The sequence below is a fragment of the Rhinoderma darwinii genome, chromosome 4 (assembly GCF_050947455.1).
Source record: "Rhinoderma darwinii isolate aRhiDar2 chromosome 4, aRhiDar2.hap1, whole genome shotgun sequence".
Taxonomy (NCBI): Eukaryota; Metazoa; Chordata; class Amphibia; order Anura; family Rhinodermatidae; genus Rhinoderma; species Rhinoderma darwinii.
This window is the reverse complement of record NC_134690.1, coordinates 294163291-294186143: the sequence shown is the minus strand read 5'-3', so window position 1 is coordinate 294186143 and position 22853 is coordinate 294163291. Positions and strand designations below refer to the sequence as shown.

At 42.7% G+C, this 22853-nt stretch overlaps 1 protein-coding gene across 5 annotated transcripts in view; it reads left to right on the top strand.

Annotated features, from left to right (window-relative positions):
• Positions 1 to 22853, top strand: part of PCNX2 (pecanex 2) — a 934799-nt gene that overhangs the window by 639367 nt on the left and 272579 nt on the right. For all 5 annotated transcript variants that reach the window (XM_075862603.1, XM_075862600.1, XM_075862601.1 and 2 more), the window contains exons 21-22: positions 13622 to 13730; positions 17913 to 18042. In XM_075862603.1, coding sequence (XP_075718718.1) covers positions 13622 to 13730; positions 17913 to 18042 — 239 coding nt within the window. The remainder of the gene's footprint in view (positions 1 to 13621; positions 13731 to 17912; positions 18043 to 22853) is intronic.

Below are 22853 nucleotides of genomic sequence, written 5' to 3'. Positions count from 1 at the left end.
AATAAAAACAGAAAATATTATATCTGATAACATTAATTACTGCAAACCAATAAACTGTATATAAAAATAGGGAACGGTGGGGGGCACATACATTTTCAAAACCCCGTGTCTCACAGTATCTATAGTTTAATACATCTGAATTATCAAAACACATGAAATCTGATCACATCATAACACATAAATATCGTAACTTTTATAAACAACAGCGCATGAGCAAAGAGAAGAAATTTATTTAGGTTTGTAGACATTACGGATATATATATATATATATATATATATCTCAGCAGTGCATATTGAAATCCTTTGTCTCATCAGCCCTGCAGACTGCACCCAGTCAGCCCCCCTCCTCCACCCAAACACTGCACACTACACTACAGGGGGGAGGGAGGGGGGTCACACACTCACAGCTTCTAACAGCGTCTAGTCTCACAATCTTAACACTTTCAATGCCGGCAAAACAACATACGTATCTGCAATCATTCATCACACTATTGTATAGGAATTATCTACGTTCAAAACATCAACCACATAATTTGTAACAGTATCCAATCTGTCGGCCACCATCTCTATATTATGATGACGTGTTGTTTCATCAGTGAACTAGACTGGAACTTCTGTAAATAGAAAAAACACTACAAATGACAAAATTAACAAGGCGATTATTTCATACTGATTTGGTTGGGCCGGGCGTGGCCACATCAGGGGTGGGTGGTGGGGGGCAGCCTCTCCCATTGGAAACACAGTGCGCAGCTGTGAGGGGGGGGGTTTCCCACCAACAATGAGGACACACTCAACATGAGGTACGGAAGCCATTACCGGGCGTCGACTGGTCCTGTTTTCTAATACATACAATACCTTTCTTATTCCTAACTTCCTCTTCTGCAAATCCCTCTAAAGCACTTTCAATCAATTTCTTCATTTTACTCACATACCGCTTCCCTTCTCTTCGCTTCATTAAATCATATGCCTAACAGTCTATATTATACACGTAATTTATATAACAATTTTCGGTCAACGACTCCCAGGCCTCGCCGGAAATATTAAAATTCCTCAGTGTACAGCCTCCGGTCCGCCGAAATATAATTTTTATTTAGACTCTCCGGCTTCGCTGGAAATATTAAAATCCCAGTCGATAACTCTCCGGTCTCTTATATAATCTTATTTAGACTCTAATTACCCAGAGGATGGTTAGTCGGGCGCGACTAAGGTCTCACAGGTTTTTTTACCCTCACAGCGGAAAATATCACCTCTGTCGCCTGAGATAATCCAGGAAATCAACAAAAGGGTTCTACAGATCGCCACAAGACTGTCCACTAACACAGATAAGACGAAGATTTATAAAATCAATTCGCTTACCGTGTTATTGCGGAGGTGATCAAATTCCTTCAGTGGGCAACTTTGAGTCCTCTGTTTCACCCTGTGATTGTCGGTTGTCCGGATTTTGATATTTCCTCGAGTGAGGCCCCACGTTCGGGCGCCAAATGTCAGGTCCGTATTTCACACCGAATAACCACCTCTGTAAATTGGAAGCTGAAGGCATGCCTGGAGAGAAGTACATCACACAGAAATGTTTGATACAGCTTCCCTCTCATCAGAAAAGAGGAGAACTGCACTTTATTCAGAACAAAGAAACAGACAGAGGAGACACATGCCCCTCCCTCGAGATGTGGGACTTGCTTAAGTCCCATTGGCTCCTCTGCTGTAAGTTTTCCTGTACATTCTTCTGCACACTCCTCTTTTGCATTCCAGCGGGCGGTGTCTTCCATAGGCTTGTTATGCAGGCTCTTTGTGCTCCATTAATCCAATCTCTTTGTGTAATATACTGAATATATATATATGTAAGGATAATATTTTTCAAACAATATACATGGTAATGATCCCTGACAATACTGTCCACTGGGCCCTTTATCTCAACCTATCATGTGTGATACTGTCTACTGGGCCCTGTTTCTAAGCCTATCATGTGTGATACTGTCTGCTGGACCCTGTATCAAAGCCGATCATTTGTGATACTGTCTGCAGAAAGCTTTGTCTAATCCTATCCTGTGGCGGAGCAATAGGGGTTGTAGTCTTATAGATATCATGTCTCCAATAGAGATAAATATAATAAAAAAAATGTGGAGGGCAAGACATACGTCTTGGGGCTATTGCCCCTGAAGTCTTAAGACCATAGCAATGCCCCTGGCTGCTAGTGCTGCATCTATGAGTCACTTAGGAGACCCAGCAAAGCAGCTGAATGCTGCGGTTCGTCGGCCATAAAGAGAAGTTGGGGGGCCCCAAGAAGGACTTTTGCACTAGGGCCCATGAGCCTTTAGCTGCGCCCCTTGCAAGATGGTCAGTCTTACTTCAGGAGAATCCACCTTGGCTCCTCTTTCCTGTTTGGGCCTCTAAATAGGCACTTCCTAATTTAGCCTTTGCTTGAGTATTAAGTTTTCTCTGCTCGTGCTGCCTTGGACCATGCTCCTGTTTGGAATCACTGCCTTAGTGTACCTACCCTCCTTACGTCTGACTACCCACTTGTGTACCAACTCGGCTAACATTTGACTACCTGCTTGAGTGCCAACCCGGCTTATGTCTTACTACCTTGTGTGCCAATCCAGCTTACATCGATACAGTACCTCTCAGTGTACTGGCCCTGTTTAAATCTAACTCTTTAGCTGAAAGCTGAAACACCAGTAACGTGACAAGCCAGCACACAACTAGAATCTTTCTTTTAAAAGAGGCTGAAATTTAGTCTGAGTTAGAGCAGGTTGAAGTGGGAGCTGCGTATATTTGCAGCTTTCACTTCAGCCTCTGTGGGGGAGAAGAAGGGGGCCAAAGGGGAATGTGCTGAAAGCGTGCAAGCAGATGAGGAGGAGGATTTGTGATCCTCTTTCAGTGCTTGTATAGCGGTGGATGACTCTAGGGGAATGGGTGACATGAATTTTTCTTCATGTTATCACCTCCCTCCATTATCAATTAGAGAGCATACTTCTATTCTCTCAGATTGTCACATGTGGAAGGGTCCTGGTTCTTTTTTTTCTAGAAAAAGCAGTAGCTCATCTAATGCGTATAGATATATACTGTACCTGTATTTATTAGAAATAAATATATACTTTACCTCTGTGATAAGTATATACACGTAAGGTCGAGGGAGGGGACAATCCCTTCTCCCCTCTTTGTCTTAGCGTAGCTAAAGGTTCATGAGCCCTGGTGCAAGAATTCAGCTTCCCTTCCCAACAGCACCAGACCCCTGCACACGCCTATGCCCAGCTGCCTTGCCCGACAGACCTCATGAATGCCTCCACAGTACAATGCTCCCCATAGCTGACCCTACAGTATAATGCCCCATAGCTGCCCCCACACAGTATAATTCTTCCATAGCTGCCCCCACACAGTATAATGCCCCCATAGCTGCCCACACAGTATAATGCCCCATAGATGCCCCCACACAGTATAATGCCACCCATAGCTTCCCACACAGTATATTGCCCCCATAGCTGCCCACACAGTATAATGCCCCGTAGATTCCCCCACACAGTAAAATGCCACCCCCATAGCTGCCCCCACAGTATAATGCCCCCATAGCTGCCCCCACAGTATATTGCCACCCATAACTGCCCCATACAGTATAATGCCCCCATACAGTATAATGCCCCCCATAGCTGCCCCATACACTATAAAGAGCTTAGTTCAGTTATTTCTGTCCCCCTTTTCATAATATTCAGAGAATCTCTAGTGACTGGAATAGTGCCAAGGGACTGGCGCAGGGCAAATGTGGTGCCTATTTTTAAAAAGGGCTCTAGGTCTTCCCCGGGTTTTTATAGACCAGTAAGCTTAACATCCATCGTGGGGAAAATGTTTGAGGGGCTATTGAGGGACTATACACAGGATTATGTGACAAAAAATAGTATTATAAGTGACAGCCAGCACGGTTTTACTAAGGACAGAAGTTGTCAAACTAACCTAATCTGTTTTTATGAAGAGGTGAGCAGAAGCCTAGACAGACGGGCCGCTGTGGATATAGTGTTTTTGGACTTTGCCAAGGCATTTGACACTGTCCCCCATAGACGCCTAATGGGTAAATTAAGGACTATAGGTTTAGAAAATATAGTTTGTAATTGGATTGAGAATTGGCTCAAGGACCGTATCCAGAGAGTTGTGGTCAATGATTCCTACTCTGAATGGTCCCCGGTAATAAGTGGTGTACCCCAGGGTTCAGTGCTGGGACCACTATTATTCAACTTATTTATTAACGATATAGAGGATGGATTTAATAGCACTATTTCTATTTTTGCAGATGACACCAAGCTATGTAATATAGTTCAGTCTATGGAAGATGTTCGTGAATTGCAAGCAGATTTAAACAAACTAAGTGTTTGGGCATCCAGTTGGCAAATGAAGTTTAATGTAAAGTTATGCATCTGGGTACCAACAACCTGCACGCATCATATGTCCTAGGGGGAGCTACTCTGGCGGATTCACTTTTTGAGAAGGATCTGGGTGTACTTGTAAATCATAAACTAAATAACAGCATGCAGTGTCAATCAGCTGCTTCAAAAGCCAGCAGGATATTGTCGTGTATTAAAAGAGGCATGGACTCGCGGGACAGGGATGTAATATTGCCACTTTACAAAGCATTAGTGAGGCCTCATCTATTTTATGCAGTTCAGTTCATCAACCTTTGGAGTATAATGCAAATTTTATCGAACAAATCTCCTAATGATAACAGATTTTTTTTAGGGAGTAAAAAACTCAAAATGCACTGTTTCAAATTATTATGCACAACAGAGATCAAAACATTTTAAAGGTTGTAAAGAGAACTAAAATGGTAATTTGTTGAATTTGCAGCATCAGGAGGTCATATTTACAGAAATCAAAAGCTCTTTCAATCAAAAAAACTTAACAGGCCAAGTTACATGTTAACATAGGACCCCTTCACAATTCTTGCATCCATTGAATTTGTGAGTATTTGGACAGTTTCTGCTCAATATCTTTGCAGGATGTCAGAATAGCCTCCCAGAGCTTCTGTTTTGATGTGAACTGCCTCCCACCCTCATAGATATTTTGCTTGAGGATGCTCCAAAGGTTCTCAATAGCGTTGAGGTCAGGGGAACATGGGGGCCACACCATGAATTTCTCTCCTTTTATGCCCATAGCAGCCAATGACACAGAGGTATTCTTTGCAGCATCAGATGATGCATTGTCATGCATGAAGATAATTTTGCTACGGAAGGCACGGTTCTTCTTTTTGTACCATGGAAGAAAGTGGTCAGTCATAAACTCTGCGTACTTTGCAGAGGTCATTTTCACACCGTCAGGGACCCTAAAGGGGTCTACCAGCTCTCTCCCCATGATTCCAGCCCAAAACATGACTCCGCCACTGCCTTGCTGACGTCGCAGCCTTGTTGGGACATGGTGGCCATTCACCAACCATCCACTACTCCATCCATCTGGACCATCCAGGGTTGCACGGCACTCATCAGTAAACAACACGGTTTGAAAATTAGTCTTCATGTATTTCTGAGCCCACTGCAACCGTTTCTGCTTGTGAGCATTGTTTAGGGGTGGCTGAATAATAGCTTTATGCACACTTGCAAACCTCTGGAGGATCCTACACCTTGAGGTTCGCGGGACTCCAGAGGCACCAGCGGCTTCAAATACCTGTTTGCTGCTTTGCAATGGCATTTTAGCAGCTGCTCTCCTAATCCTATTAATTTGTCTGGCAGAAACCTTCCTCATTATGCCTTTATCTGAACGAACCCGTCTGTGCTCTGAATCAGCCACAAATCTTTTCACAGTACGATGATCATGCTTAAGTTTTCTTGAAATATCCAATGTTTTCATACCTTGTCCAAGGTATTGCACTATTTCACGCTTTTCGGCAGCAGAGAGATTCTTTTTCTTTCCCATATTGCTTGAAACCTGTGGCCTGCTTAATATCGTGGAACGTCCTTCTTAAGTAGTTTTCCTTTGATTGGGCACACCTGGCAAACTAATTATCACAGGAGTCTGAGATTGATTACAATGATCCAAAGAGGCTTAAGACACAATACCATCCATGAGTTTAATTTAAAAACTAATAATTAAATGTTTATGACACTTAAATCCAATGTGCATAATAATTTGGAACACGGTGTATAACTCCAGAACCAAGCTCAGTACATATATACAACACCAGAACAAAGCTCAGTACATAAATACAGCACAAGCACAAATACAGCTCAGTACAGAGATCATTTGCAAATTCTCTTTAACTCCTGCCATATAAGTTTGTATGGCATAAAACTACAGCTCCGAGTATAGCCAGAAAGATGGTAAGGGTATGCTGGGAGTTGCTGTTTCACATAAAAGAACGATATACCCATCATCTCGCTGCAGATCCTACAGTGACTACAGTACTGATCAGTCACAGGGACAATAAACATTTACATTTAGTGAGTAACCGGTGATGTCTTCTCAGATTGGAGTCGTTCTTTTTCTCTTTTCTTTTTCATCTGGTCCACACCTCTATGAGGACACCTCCTGGCCACGGCCCACTTCTGCAGTTTGCCGCTCAGATGTCTTCGGCTGCTCTCTTTTCCAAAATTTCTGCACCTATAAACGAAAATAAAATTCTCATGGTACCACAAACCATGCCCATAAATATAACAGTACCATACACTGTGCGCCTGAATATAATAGTGCTACACACTGTGCCCCTTAATATAATAGTACCCTACACTGTGCCCCTAAATATAATAGTACCATACACTGTGCCCATGAATAAAATTGTGTCAAACACTGTAAAGTAATGCACTACACACACTGAGTGCCCCCTGTAGATAGTGCCCCCATATAGCACCCTGTAGATAGTGCCCCTCATGGAGCCACCTGTAGATAGTGCCTTTCATAGAGCACCCTGTAGATAGTGCCTCTCATAGAGCCCTATGTAAATAATGCCTCTCTTAGAGCCCTCTGTAGATAGTGCTCCCCATAGAGCTCTCTGTAGATAGTAGCGTTACCTATGGCCCCCTGTAGCGTCCCCTGTATATAGGGCCCCGTGTAGTGTCCCCTGTAGATAGGGCCCCTTTTAACATTCCCTGTAGATGTGGCGTTCACTGTAGTGCCCTCTGTAGCATTCCTTGTAGATAGTGCCTCTGTAGCATTCCCTGTAGATAGTGCCCCTGTAGCGTCCCCTGTATAGTGCCCCCTGTAGCGTTCCCTGTATAGTGCCCCCTGTAGCATTCCTTGTAGAGTGCCCCTGTAGTTTTCCATGTAGATAGGCCCCCCCGTGGCTTCCCTGTAGATAGGCCTGTGGCTTTCCCTGTAGATAGGGCCGCCTGTGGCGTTCACTGTAGTGCCCCTTGTTGCATTCCCTGTAGATAGTGCCCCTGTAGCATTCCCTGTAGATAGTGCCCCTGTAGCGTTCCCTATATAGTACCCCCTGTAGCGTTCCCTGTATAGTGCTCCCTGTAGTGTTCCCTGTATAGTGCCCCCTGGAGTGTTCCCTGTATAGTGCCCCCTGTAGCGTTCACTGTATAGTGCCCCTGTAGCGTTCCCTGTGGATAGGGCCCCCCGTGGCATCCCTGTAGATAGGTTTGTGGCTTTCCCTGTAAATAGTGCCCTCCTGTGGCTTTCCCTGTAGATAGTGCCCCCTGCAGCGTCCCCTGTATAGTGCCCCCTGTGGTGTTCCCTGTAAATAGTGCCCCCAGTGGCGTTCCCTGTAGATAGTGCCCCCTGTGGCGTTCCCTGTAGATAGTGCCCCCTGTAGATAATGCCCCCTGAGGCGTTTCCTGTAGATAGGGCCCTTATATAGTTCCCTGTAGATAGAGGCCCCTATATAGTCCCCTGTAGTTAGTGCCACTTCTATAGTCCCCTGAAGGTAGTGCCCCCTCTATAGTCCCGTGTAGTTAGTGCCCCCTATATAGTCCCCTGTAGTCAGTGTCCCTTATAGATAAGGCCCCCATCACTGCCCACAATGAAAGGAAAAAAATACATTTGCTTACCTGTCCCGTCCCTGCACCGTCCTCCAGCGATGTCAGGCCTCCTTCAGTGGAACAACGCAGCGGCGTGTTTACAACATTGTGCTGATTGCATCATCGTTAAAGCGCCGAATGGCTAGTCCTTTGCCTCACATGGGCAGCGTTAGACAACTCAATTGTATTGAGTGCAGGGGAGCAGTTCCGGTTTCCCGTTTCACCCCGGTACTGCGACCTGGCGGTTTCCTATGTTATGTGATACGTTATAACTGGTATTATTTACACACGTGATTTAATTGCTCAATATAAGACCTGGCATGGATGGAGGGATGCTTATTTTCTGTGTTCTTGGATTTTTCTTCCATCTTGTCTATATTGTTCTTCTCACCTTTTTAACTTTGTCCTTTTGATACAATTGTTATTTATATTTAATAAAGATATAATTGGTACATACATTGGGAGTTATGTCCTTCTTTTTTTGGTTTGCATGTAGGTTTTGAAATATACTTATGAAGGGCCCCTTATGGTTTAGACCTCAAGCACACTTCAGTGATTTTCTTCAGTGTGCTATCCGTTTTTTTTATAGCACACTGACCCGTTTATTTCTATGGGGTCATGGACATTTCAGTTTTTTTCGCAGATCCATATATCTGTTCCACAAATAATAGAACATTTCCTACTCCTGTCCGTTTTTGCGGTTCTGTCTGGCCCATTGTAGCCAAGGGGTCTGTGAAAATAACGGACCGCACACATAAGGCATCCATGCACAGTCCGTTATTTGTGGATCCATTGCCAAGCAATGTCAGGGCACGCCAAATTTCCCAGCATTCAACACAAGATGGATGTAGAGAGGCTATTCAGTATGGTGCATGTCCATCCTGAATTGTGGGATTCACAGTCAAAATCAAACCATGACTGCTACAAAAACATGCTGTGTGAAAGGAAATTGCCAAGGAGCTATTGCAGCGTCGTTGGGAGCAGGGAAACTGTGCACAGTGTCCGAAAATCAGTAATGAAATGTCCCTATTCCCCTTTGCTGCAATTTTTTAATTTATGACTTCTTTTAAGATTAGGCCATTAATATCTGCTCGTTGGTGGTCAGACTTTACGCAACCATGCAGATGAGCTTATTTAAAAGTAGCCGCTGTGCTCATGCGAGCGCTGCTTCCCTTTCAATGATTACCATCTCAGTACTGTGATTTGCCAACACAATTGTAGCTGTGGTCTACAGTATGCGCTGCTACAAGTGTGTCAGAGATTTAAGTATGGACCAAGTAAGAGGAATACTCGCACAATCTCCACGGCCCCTTCAGCTGATACACGGAGATGCATATAGTTTGACTGACAATGATCAGAAATTGATTGCATAATCTCTGTATAGTGCATCGACTCGCCAGATTAATATCACCCTTTTTACTTTTTTTTTGGAACAAGAAATAAAAAGACGGTGGAATTCCAGTCGTGACCAATTCCAACGTGAGCAGTCCCATGTTGGATAGAGCTGCGAGGCTCCATCTAAAAAGCAGGCCTATATGTTCACTCAGCAGCTCATGTTCCTCAAAGATGTGATGGAACTTCGTCCATAAGTTTTTTTGGGGGATTTTTGCACATTTTTTAACACTATTTTAATTCTTTAAAAACAATGAAGCAGTGACTGCAATGAAGGCAATATGTTAATTAACCATACAAAACTATCATTATGATGTATTGCAGGGCTAGTAGGATTGTGTGAAAACATTTTACTTACCAAAGGGCGTTATGTTCATTACCACATTTTTTGATCCCACTATGGACAAGGGGTTGTCCAGTCATAACAAATGAATGGCCTATCGTCTACAGATTTCCTTTTTTTAGTGGCTGCAGCGCTTGTACAAGGCCTGCTTCCCCTTCATTGTTTTTACCTCCATGTAATGTCAATCGCACACACAATTGTAGCAAAGATTCGCAGTACAGCCTTCTCCTCTTCAAGTGAAAAGGAGAATACTGTGAACCGCCACTACAAGTGTGTCAGAAATTCACATTACAAGCAGGTAAAAACCATGAAGGGGAATAAATGGAAGCAGCATGTGTACGAGCGCCCTGGCACCTTCAATACAGCTGATCGATGTTGGTGCATGTAGTTGCACCCCTACCAATCATATATGGATGGCTTATCATGAGACTAGGACATTCATTTTCTTATAACACAAGGCCTAGTAACAGATTTTTGTTGCACAAAATATAATTTCATATTTTATTTTCTGAACAAGGACAAGCGACAATCTAGAAGAGGCAGTGGAAGTTTACTCTGATACCACCTAACTTGAGGAGCCAGAAGCAGAGAGTCAATCAAACACAAGTAGCAACTCTCCTCAGGTGACAACCAAGGACACTTTACGGCCATCCGCTTCAGCCAGGGTTACTTCATATTTAGCTCCAAGAAGCACTCTCCATAGCAGCCATGTGGCTGCTGCTCCTACAGTACAACAGGCTCGAGTACATCAACAGGAGCACGACTGAGAATCCAGACGAGACCTTCCTACGGAACTTCACCCTGCATCTCACTCGGTAACCTCCAGAACGTCGCCTTCGGGTTCAGGGAGCTTATGATTGTGGGGCTCCAGGCAGCAATGCCACGCAATGATCCAAGGGCCATCTTCCGGTCAGTAGACTTGTGGCGTCTGCATAATGAAGAGTCCCTAGCTAGATGAGCGCCACAATCTAACCGAGTCACTCGTGGACCTCCAGCTATCCGGACTCCACAATACAGACAACATTACGAGTCCTCATCTAGGCTTTTCAGCCAGTATTGGGGGATGAACATTCGTTCTGATTATTACGGCCACTCAGCAAGCAGGCCATGTTATCCAGGGCAGATGGCATACCCCTACCAAGGACATCAGCAGGGACACGATCCAGCTGACAGACCATCCACAGGTCCATTTGCCACCTCTTCAGCAGGACCATTAGGTCATGATTTTTTGATCTTTGATTTATTATTTCATTTTTCTTATCTTTGATGGCAACATATTGGTGCACATTTCTGTGACCATGTTGGTTTTTTAATATTTTTCTACCAATATTTTATTGAGTAAAGCAAAAATAAATAAATAAAGCCTTGTGTCTTTATTCATTGTGTAGGGTGCTAGGCTGTTTATTACTTAGATGGATTGAATTGGGTATTGTTCTTATCCTATGAACACTATGACACAATCAGCTGTTGTTTATTAGCTCTGTTGTCTAAGGCCAATTTTCTCAGACTCCCATTGCACATTATGACGTGTGACATGCATAACTAGGCAAATTGTCCAGGTGGCTTGCATGGCAATGAATTGCCACCAAAACTTCTGTCACCCAGCCCCAATACACAGGGGAGCTTTTAGAAGGATATTCTAGTATCTAGAAATCTCTCTTTGAGCTGTTCATGAGCAGCTCAGGTAAACAGGCACTGTCATTTCCATAAACTTTGCATAAATCATTAGTATAATCGAATATAAGAAACTTTCTAAAAATATTTTACAGAAAAATTGCCTTTTTCTCCCCTTTCAGACTTCTTTCCTCCTTCCTATACTCCCTCCTAAACAGTTCACTCACTATGAATATATGGCTAAATCCATCTTGGGAGACGAGATGGATTATAAGCTCACTGAAGGATCAGGTTACATGCTTCCCATAGAAGTCTATGGAGAGGGGGGAGAGATAGACACTTCTGCAACTTTCAGTAGGTGTTTTATATCACCACAATGCTTGATTCGCAGCTACACTGCTCATTACTGTTGTATGATGTCTTCTATGCTGCAAATGCTTCTATGTGTGTGCTACAAAGTGACAGCAGAGCAGGATGTTCTCTTCTCTATGTGCTGTGTATGGGAGACATCTTAGCAGTTAGGCTCCACCCATCTCAGAGACAACTAATAGGGATAGATCATTCAGGAGAGAAAACTGCTGTAAAATGCAGGATACTAGTCATATAACGGCCCAAAATAGTGTTATATCTCAAGTACACACACATATGACAGCTTATTCTGAAAAGTCACCTGAAAAGACAGGCACTCTTCAAATAATTAAATTACCTCTGCTGCTACTAGGGGGAGTTTAATGCACATTGTTTTATTATTGAGTTCAATGGAAGCTCTAAAATTGTCTATGCAGTGAGCACCCACTTGTGGTTGCTGCAGGCAGACAGACAGAATTGTGTGATGTACTGTAGCTCTAAGGGCATGGCCCCACGTGACGTATTTCTTCCGCAACTGTCCGCATCAATGCCGCACGGAATCTGCGTTGCAGATTCTGTTGCGGATCTGCCCAAAATGTGCAGTAAATTGATGCGGACTGGTCGTTGCGTATTGAGGTGAAAGTACTTCCCTTCTCTCTATCAGTGCAGGATAGAGAGAAGGGACAGCACTTTCCCTAGTGAAAGTAAAAGAATTTCATACTTACCGGCCGTTGTCTTGGTGACGCGTCCCTCTTTCGGCATCCAGCCCGACCTCCCTGGATGACGCGGCAGTCCATGTGACAGCTGCAGCCTGTGATTGGCTGCAGCCGTCACTTAGACTGAAACGTCATCCTGGGAAGCCGGACTGGAGAAAGAAGCAGGGAGTTCTCGGTAAGTATGAACTTCTATTTTACTTCTATTTTTTTTACAGGTTGATGTATATTGTGATCGGTAGTCACTGTCCAGGGTGCTGAAACAGTTACTGCCGATCGCTTAACTCTTTCAGCACCCTGGACAGTGACTATTTACTGACGTCGCCTAGCAACGCTCCCATAATTACGGGTGCACACACGTAGTCACCCGTAATTATTGGTGCACACAAGTAGTCACCCGTAATTATGGGTGCACACACGTAGTCACCCGTAATTACGGGAGCCCCATTGACTTCCTCAGTCTGGCTGTAGACCTAGAAATACATAGGTCCAGCCAGAATGAAGAAATGTCATGTTAAAAAAACAATACGCTCCACAGCACACATAACATGTACATGACATCTGCGGACTTCATTGCAGAATTTAGAATCTCCATTGAAGTCAATGGAGAACTTCCGCAATGAGTCCGCAACCAGTCCGCCACACGTCCGCAACATCCATTGTATGCTGCGGACACCAAATTCCGCACCACAGCCTATGCTCCGCAGTGGAATTTTCCGCATCGTCTAAATTAACCATACTAAAAAGCAGTGGAGTGTCCGCAGCGGAATTCCAGAGCAATTCCGCCACGTGGGGCTTTGCCCTTAGGCTGTGTGAAGGGAAGCATGGGATTGTGACCTCTTTATCAGAATAACTTAAAGCTCAGATCCCTATAAAGAATTTTGATAAAATTGTCATTTTCCTGCCTTTAACCACCTCTTTTAACTCCACCATCCCACATCAACAGGAATATTAGGCGTTAACCAGTGTTACAAATAGTCAATAAACTGAAAAGTCCTTATAATGGGGAGATCCATTTTACCTTCTCCATAATAAGAACCGACGTGCTTGGAAACCCATCCATATTAGTCACAATGCCTGGACCCCCACGGTTCAGCTGAACTGCCTTTAGGTCATCATTGAACTATGTACTGTTCAGTTAAACTGCCAGAAATCAGCCTAGCGTTTAGGATAATTTTTGTAACTACATTAGTTAATCGTTTTATTATTTATTATCCTAGCCACAGCCCTAGTTTCAATAGGTAATGTTATTTCACTTTATTTTTTTCTCATAGGTATGGGACCTGCTTCAAAAACTGCAATATGTCTTCACATATATTGCACCATGGCAAATAGCTTGGGGATCATCATTTCATGTATTTGCCCAGTTTTTTGCTGTACCCCGTATCCTTTCTTATTTGTGAAAAAAAATGTAACGCACAAAAGGTAAATAAAATGCAAAATTATATTTAAACAAAATTACATGTGCCTAATGCTAACATCCATGTTAGAAACATATGTATGCTCAAAATATGCCTGTTTCAAAAGTCTGCTATGTGAATTCCACCAAATATGTAGATTTTACTGTCATTTGTTTCTTTACTATCCATTATTTACTGTACTTAGTGTCAACATATTCCACATTGTTGTACTTAAAGCAGAGGCGTAGCTAGGTTCTCCAGCACCCGGGGCAAAGATTCAGTTTGGCGCCCCCCCCCCAACCTCTTCTTCCCCCTCGCCGTGTTTGTTTTCTCTACCAATCGACGTGTCATTTCTTTTTATGTAACGCGAGCATAAAATTATTTGTACATTTTACAAGCAATATGGTCCTATACACAACACCAGAACCAAGCTCGATACATATATACAGCCCCAGAACAAATACAGCTGTGCAACCCCTGCCGTATAGGTTTGTACGGCGTAAAACTACAGCTCCCAGCATAGCCCGAACAATGGTAAGGATATGCTGGGAGATGCCGTTTCACAAAAAATAAATCCTATCATAATCATCTCGCTGCAGATCATACAGTGACTACATTACTGATTAGAGGCAGAATAAACATTTACATTAAGTGACTCACCGGTGACGTCTCAGATTCTAGTTCTTTTTCTCCATTTGGTCCAGACCTCTATGATGAATTCTCCCGGTCACAGGCCATTTCTGCAGTTTGCCGCTCACATGTCTTCAGCTTCTCACTTTTCCAACATTTCTGCACCTATAAATAAATATAAAGTTATCATTATACCACACACTACGCCCCTAAATATAATAGCGCCATACACTGCACCTCTAATTATAATAGCACCATACACCGTGTCCCACACACACACACTGTGCCCCCTGTAGATAGTGCCTGCCATAGAGCCCCCTGTAGATAGTGCCTGCCATAGAGCCCCCTGTAGATAGTGCCCCACAAATAACTCCCCCTATAGTGCTCTACAGATAGCCCACCCCTGTATATAGCCCCCTGTAGATATAGCCCACCCCTGTATATAGAGCTCTACAGATAGCCCAACCATGTATGTAGCCCCCCTGTAGATATAGCCCACCTCTGTATATAGTGCTCCACATATAGTCCACCCCTGTATATAGTGCTCCACTAGATAGTCCACCCCTGTATATAGTGCTCCACAGATAGCCCACCCCTGTATATACTATATACAAGGGTGGGCTATCTGTGGAGCACTATATACAGGGGTGGACTATATGTACAAGGGGGCTATATACAGGGGTGGACTATATGTACAAGGGGGCTATATACAGGGGTGGGCTTGCTGTGGAGCACTATAGGGGGAGCTATTTGTGGGATACTATATACAGGGGTGAGCTATACACAGGGGGGCTATATACAGGGGTGGGCTATACACAGGGGGGCTATATCTACAGAGGGGGGCTATATACAGGGGTGGGCTATACACAGGGGGGCTATATACAGGGGTGGGCTATACACAGGGGGGCTATATCTACAGAGGGGGGCTATATACAGGGGGGCTATATCTACAGTGGTGGGCTATACATAGGGGGGCTATATACAGGGGTGGGCTATATACAGGGGGAATATATCTACAGGGGGAATATATCTACAGGGGGAATATATCTACAGGGGGAATATATCTACAGGGCTGGGCTATATACAGGGCGACTATATCTACAGGGGGGGCTATATACTGGGGTGGGCTATCTATGGAGCACCATATACAGGGGTGGGCTATATCTACAGGGGGCTATATACTATATAGCCCACCCCTGTATATGGTGCTCTATAGACAGCCCACTCCAGTATATAGCCCCCCCTGTAGATATAGTCCCCCTGTACATAGCCCACCCCTGTATATGGTGCTCTATAGACGGCCCACTCCAGTATATAGCTCCCCTGTAGATATAGTCCCCCTGTATATAGCTCCCCTGTAGATATAGTCCCCCTGTATATAGCCCAGCAGATATAGTCCCCCTTTATATAGCTCCCCTGTAGATATAGAACCCCTGTATATAGCCCAGCAGATATAGTCCCCCTGTATATAGCTCCCCTGTAGATATAGCCCCCCTGTATATAGCCCAGCAGATATAGTCCCCCTGTAGATATAGCCCCCCTGTATAAAGCCCAGCAGATATAGTCCCCCTGTATATAGCCCAGCCCTGTAGATAGACCCCCCGTAGGTAGACAAAGTCGTCGCCCCCGCCCCCCCGCAGATACAGCCGCACACTTCTATTTCAATTTAAAAAAAAAAAACAAAACATTTCAAACTCACCTTATTCCCGCTCCCACGCCGTCCGGCAGCCATGGAGACCTGCTCTCTTCTGCGCAGGTCTCCAGGGGGTTGAACGCGGCGTCTATGAAAGGCGCTGATTGGCTGGGCAGGATGACTTTCCCTGCCAGTCAGTCAGCGCCTTTCATCGACGGAAGCGTCACTGGTACAAAAGGTACCAGTCGCTTCATTCGTGGAGAGGCGCTGAATGGCCGGGCATGGAACGTGCCCGGTCATTCATTGCTTCTAATTGTACCTGTGTCCTTGCGACACAGGTACAATTATAGTGCAGGAGGAGGGGGCGCTGGCGCCCCCCTCTGAACTGCGCCCGGGGCAAGTGCCCCGCCTGCCCCCCCCTACCTACGCCCCTGCTTAAAGGTCCTTTGATTATGAGCAGATTTCCTGCATCAACTAATGTACTAATGTAGGTGCATATTTCTTTATTTAATCAGAACTGTATAGCAGTATCTTCGATCCTCTAATATACGTGTGTCCTGGTGAATCCTGCCTCACTGTGTCGCTCTGTCATTGGTGCGTGGTGACCGGCCTCTGTTTCCGTCACTCGTGACGTGTCGGATTCTGTATTCACGTGACCGGGTCCCATGACGCGGTGACGTGTTTCCGGTTCCTGGACCTTGCGACTGACGTTCTCGGAGGCGCGGCCACTTCACTATCCAGGACACAGCGACCGGTAAGTATGCAGTGAGGTCATTAGTCATCTTATGGAACACAGTGCAGGTGACGCAGGCTTTCTCTATTGGCCCTGATCTATTTAAATAATTTCTGACTATGGTCTAACGCCACCCCCAGACGAAGGCATTTGCGCGAAACGCGCGTTGGGGTGGACTTTGGCTGTGTCTCTCCCAGGATTTGACCATGGGTATGGTATATCCTGTTTAAATATGCTATCTCTATTTTTCATATATTGATTTCTCTTTCAGTGTATATTTGACCACTTGTATGTTTACTGTATTTGTGATAAATACTGTTACATTTACTAATCCATTAGGCATTGAACATATCTATGGTTTATTTACATTGCCCTATGCTCATGTGGTCTACCAGTACTTTGCACAAATTGATTGTTTGTATGCAGCCTAGTGCTACATTTATATACGGTCATTAGATATATTTTTCACTATGCTATGGGCTACCTTTGCATTTGCAAGTCTATACGGAACATATTGATATATTCACATATGGTCTCTCTTTACATTTTTTCTGAAAGCTAAATCACAGATATAAATCTGCAATTTATAAGTATTTGGTAGATACACAGCTTAGTGTCCCTTTTTAACTGTTAGTCTGTGGATTTCTCCGCTTTTTATGCATTGTCTACTGTCTTATATTATATATGATAATAAAGTATTTTTCTATTTTTCATAAACTTTCTGTTTCTTCAGCATCTTTTTTTCTAGGTTATATATATACAATTGTGGTGCTTTTTCGGTAAACACCCTAAGAGCAGCCCGTGTAACTTGTATAAATTTCTTCTCATTATATTTCTTAAATTGAGCATGCTACATTGATCCATGCTGCATTTTGGGTTTGGCTATTAACGAGCACTCATTGACAATTTAGCAGGTTGATCAGAGCTCGTTTAACTTCCATTTACATTCTGCAATGATTTTGGGTATGAAAACTGAATGGGTACGAACGATTGTTATTACAATCATTCATCCTCATACAGTTTGCATTATTTTTGTTAGCAAATCCCCGATTTACACGGGTGAGATGTACTGTTGACAAACAATGATTTTTAGGACCGCCTAAATTGTAGCGCTTTTGTATACTGTAATGTGTGTTGATTATATAAAACTTAACAAACAATTCAATCAGATTCAGGAATGCTTTTACTCCAAACATTTGCAACATCAATATTGTCCAGCCCATTGAGTCCATTTCTCGGAAGTGTCATTTTTATTGCATCATATGCAAGACCAGTAAAGTTTTGGGAGGAAGTCAACAGGTAAGAAACTAGAGTGGTAGTATAATGAATGATAGTGTTAAATATGAAACAGCTGAGTTAACATAACAGCAGATCCACATAGTAACCCACTAAAAATAAATTACAAATAAAAAAAAGTTACAATTATTTGTCCTTACAGTGATGTTATCTAATTCTTAGGTCTAGGTAGCACTAAAATATATTGCTAGATGGTAGGTGCTATAACATTATGGTGGGAATCCAAACAAAGCTGACCAATATTGTTGAAAAGGTTAAATGGTACCTTTAATATGACAAATAGGCAGAATCTTGTTATTATTGGTAGCAGTGGCTACATATGATATCACACACAACGATACATGCATCAGTGATATCATGTGTACAGGTTTTTGTTCCTTTGTAAAAAATTGTTGTTGGTTTGAGTGATGTCTACAGCATATTCTCTCAAATGTCTGATATCTAAATATATAAATACCACTAATGCTATAGATGAGGATTTCCCAACCAGGGTTTCCTGGTGTTTGGTAGAATCTGGTTAGACCAATTACTAGGCTCTGTTCCGTCAGAAAAACAGAATAACGAGGAAAAAATGAAATCAGCGCCTCCCAATGGAATTCATTGATTTTAATGGGTTCTGTCAGGATTCCGTCATGGTTTCTGTTATTTTGCCACACAAAATAGCACCACATGTTCTGCTATTTTGTCAAACAGAAATTACGGAATCTGAAACAAAGGCTCCTAATGCAGCCTTCGACGCAGATGTGAACAGGGCCTTGTAGTAGAGATGGCAAAGTGATGTCAACCTTTTCAAAGATGCTTGGCAAACAGTCATTACACATTACAAGAAACAGGAGAAAATCATGGTCTCAGAACACATCCATGATCGTACTTTCTATTTCAAAGACAAGATTGACAACATCCATAAGATGATCCTATAATATTCATTCTGCAGAATTGGCCCACATGTACATCTTCTACTTTCTCTATGTTCAAGCTTGAAACAGAGGATGAAGTGCACTTGTTTATTTGCCTTACCACTAGACCCCTTGATCCCATTCCCTCGCATCTTGTATGTGCTCTCTCGCCAATCATGTCACTCCTCATTTGACTTAAATCATCAACCTCTCACTTCCATCTGGAATTTTTTTTATTTCCTTATTTTAGCACGTGTTAGTTAGAAGTTTGCTCTTAACCCATATTCACAAGCTATTTATAGCCCTGATTTTCACAAACTTTTTGTTTAGCAAAGGTGTTTAAAGGACCGGAGATATTCACCCTTTAACTCCTATACAGGGATCTGGTTTCGCTGCTGCGAATCCCCAAGTTGCGTCTGCAAAGTAACCGCTGACAGATGGAGCGAACAGGCAAGAGGAAAATGCAAACAATGCCAAAGGGCAATACAGTAATCAAGAGAAAACATCAGAGCCAAAATTATATCAAAACTCAAAAACAGGTCAAAGAAGTACTTCTCGTGACAAAATCAGCAGGTAAATGGGGTCAGGCAGTCCAGAGTCATACACAGTTTAGCAGTTTACCGAAGAGTAGTTAAAATGTAGCCAGATCAAATAACAGAAACAGCAGGGTAAGATAAATAAATAACAGGAAAAGAGCAGCAGGTTGCCAGGTTTCATGCACAGAGCCTAGCTCACTGATTGGTCAGCTGGCCAGCTGATTGGCCTAACCAACTCAGCCCTCTATTGGCTGAGCGGACGTGCGCCAAGTACGCGTGCTGTCCAGCATCTGTGCAGCTGCTAAGACCGGAGCTGTGGCATCCGGCATAAACTACCACCGCTGGAACGGGGACAAGTAAGTTCATGACACTGAATCTAACCTTCTTTTTACTTCTAAACTGGAATGCATTCATCTTGTTGATCAATAATAAACTAAAGGTTCTTGCTAAAATAAAGTTTGACAGGAGTTTTTCATTCTTTTTCCGATTTAAGTTGCACTGGATGAGATACAAAGGGTCAGAGCAATTAGACTTTTGCAAAATATTCAATTCATTTATGTGGCCATATCTTTTATTTTGTGCTACAGAGAATGCGTTTTGGCGCCCTTTCCCCACTAACATCCATACGCTCTACTCCTCTGTTTGATATACATTCAAGGAAAAGGATTCATTCTTAGACAAACTCCCCATTCAGAAAATGATCTAGCCAGTGACTTATCACAAGTATGTGCTGATTTGTGACGACATGCTGTTTGGCACCTGTCACCCTGTGGTCTTCCTACAGTTTATCTTGGTAGGAAAAAACCTTGTTAAAAAATTATTGCCAAAGATACAGTATTTCACAACTTTATGAGTAGAGCCAATTTGGATGCCTTTAACCCCCTTCGCGCTGCAGCCACTTTTGACCTTCCTGACAGAGCCTTGTTTTTCAAATCTGACATTGGTAAATTTATGTGGTAATAACTTTGGAATACTTTTACCTATCCAAGCGATTCTGAGATTCTTTTCTCATGACACATTGGACTTTAAGTTAGTGGTAAAATTTGGTCGATACATTCAGTATTTAATTGTGAAAAACACAAAAATATAATGAAAAATTTAAAAAATGTGCATTTTTCTCAATTTTAATGTATCTGATTGTAAGACAGATAGTAATACCACACAAAATAGTTACTAATTAACATTTCCCATATGTCTACTTTAGATTGGCATCGATTTTTGAACATCCTTTTATTTTTCTAGGAGGTTACAAGGCTTAGAACTTTAGCAGCAATTTCTCTCATTTTCAAGAAAATTTCAAAAGGCTATATTTTAAGGGACCAGTTCAGCCCTGAAGTGGCTTTGAGGGGCCTAAACAATACAAACCACCATAAGTCACCCTTTAGGTGTTTCACAAGAATTAAAGCAAAGTAGAAGTGAAATGTACAAATTTTTATTTGTTTTGCAGAAATTCATTTTGAATCAATTTTTTTTTCTGTAACACAGAAGGTTTTACCAGAGAAACACAACTCAATATTTATTGCCCAGATTCTGCAGTTTTTAGAAATTTCCTACATGTAGCCCTGGTGCGGTAATGTATTGAGACACAGGCCTCAGAAGCAAAGGAGCAGCTAGAGGATTTTGGGGCCTTCTCTTTATTAGAATATATTTTAGGCATCATGTCCGGCTTGAAGAGCTCTTGTGATGCCAAAACAAATGAAACACCCCAAAAAATAACCCATTTTGGAAACTACACCCACAAGGAATTAATCTAGGGATGTAGTGAGCATTTTGAGCACACAGGTGTTTTAGATTTTATTAGAATTTGGACGTGAAAATGAAAATTTTTTTTTTTTTTTCCAATAAGATGTCGTTTTAGCTAAAATTAAGAAACCCCCCCCAACATTTGTAAAGCAACCACTCTGGAGTACAGAAATATCCCATATGTAAGCATAAACTGCTGTTTGGGCACACGGCAGGGCTCAAAATGGAAGGATCGCCATTTGGCTTTTGGTGCACAAATTTTGCTGGATTGGTTTCTTGGCACTATGTCACTTTTACAAGGCCCCTAAGGTACCAGTACAGGGGAAACTACCCAAAAGTGACTACATTTATGACACTACACCCTTTGAAGAATTAATCTACGAGTGTACTAAGCATTTTGACCCCACAGGTGTTTCATAGATTTTTTTTTAGTATTGGGCAGTGAAAATAAAAAAAAATCCTTTTTCTTCAATAAGACATAGCGTTAGCTCAAAATTGTTAATTTTCTCAACAAATAATGGAAATAAAGAGCCCCAACATTTGTAAGGCAACTTCTTTGGAGTACCGAAATACCTCATATGAAGTCATAAACTGCTGTTTGGGCACACGGCAAGGATCAGAAGAGGAGTGCCTTTTGGAGCACAGAATTTGCTGGATTGGTTTCTTGGCACCATGTTGCTTTTGCAAAGCCCCTAAGGTACCAGTACAGTGGAAACTACCCAAAAGTGACTCCATTAACAAAACGACACCCTTGAGGAATTCATCTAGAGGTGTAGTGAGCATTTTGACCCCAAAGGTGTTTCATAGATTTTAATAGAATTGGGCAGTGAAAATAAAAAAAATCCTTTTTTTCCAATAAGACGTAGCTTTAGCTAGAAAAAAAAATGTTTTTTCAACAAATAACGGGAAAAAAAAAACAACATTTGTAAAGCAATTTCTCCATAGTATGTCTTCATAAACTGCTGTTTTGGGCATACAGTAGGGCTCAGAAGGGAAGGAGTGCCATTTGGCTTTTGGAGTGCAGATTTTGCCGGATTGGTTTCTGGGCGCTATGTCGCATTTGCAAAGCCCCTGTGGGACCAAACAGTGGAAACCCCCCAGAAGTGACCCCATTTTGGAAACTACACTCAAGGTATTCACCTTGGCATGTAGTGAGCATGTTAACATCGCAGGTGTTTTGCAGAAATTAGTGTGCATTCGAAGTTGCAGAGTGAAAATGGGAATTTTTCCATAGATATGACAATTTGTGGTGCCCAGCTTGGCCACCTTAAAAAGACAGCTCTCTAATTATAATGCTGTGTTTCCCAGTTTTAGAAACGCCCTACATGTGGCCCTAATCTCTTGCCTGGGCATTCGACCAGGCTCAGGAGTGAAAGAGTGATTTTTCCCTAGATATGCCATTTCAGTGGAAAATATGTCGTGCCCAGCTTGTGCCACTGGAGACACCCCCCCCCCCTAATTTAGCGATTTACAGAGTATTGGTTCAAGATGGCAGGGGTTCTGATGTGAAATAATAAAAGAACCCCCTGAGAAGTGACCCCATTTTGGAAACTACACCCCTCCAGGTATTTATTAGGAGGTATAGTGAGAATTTTCACCCCACAGATCTTTTCCATAAATCAGCATTGTGAGAACCTAG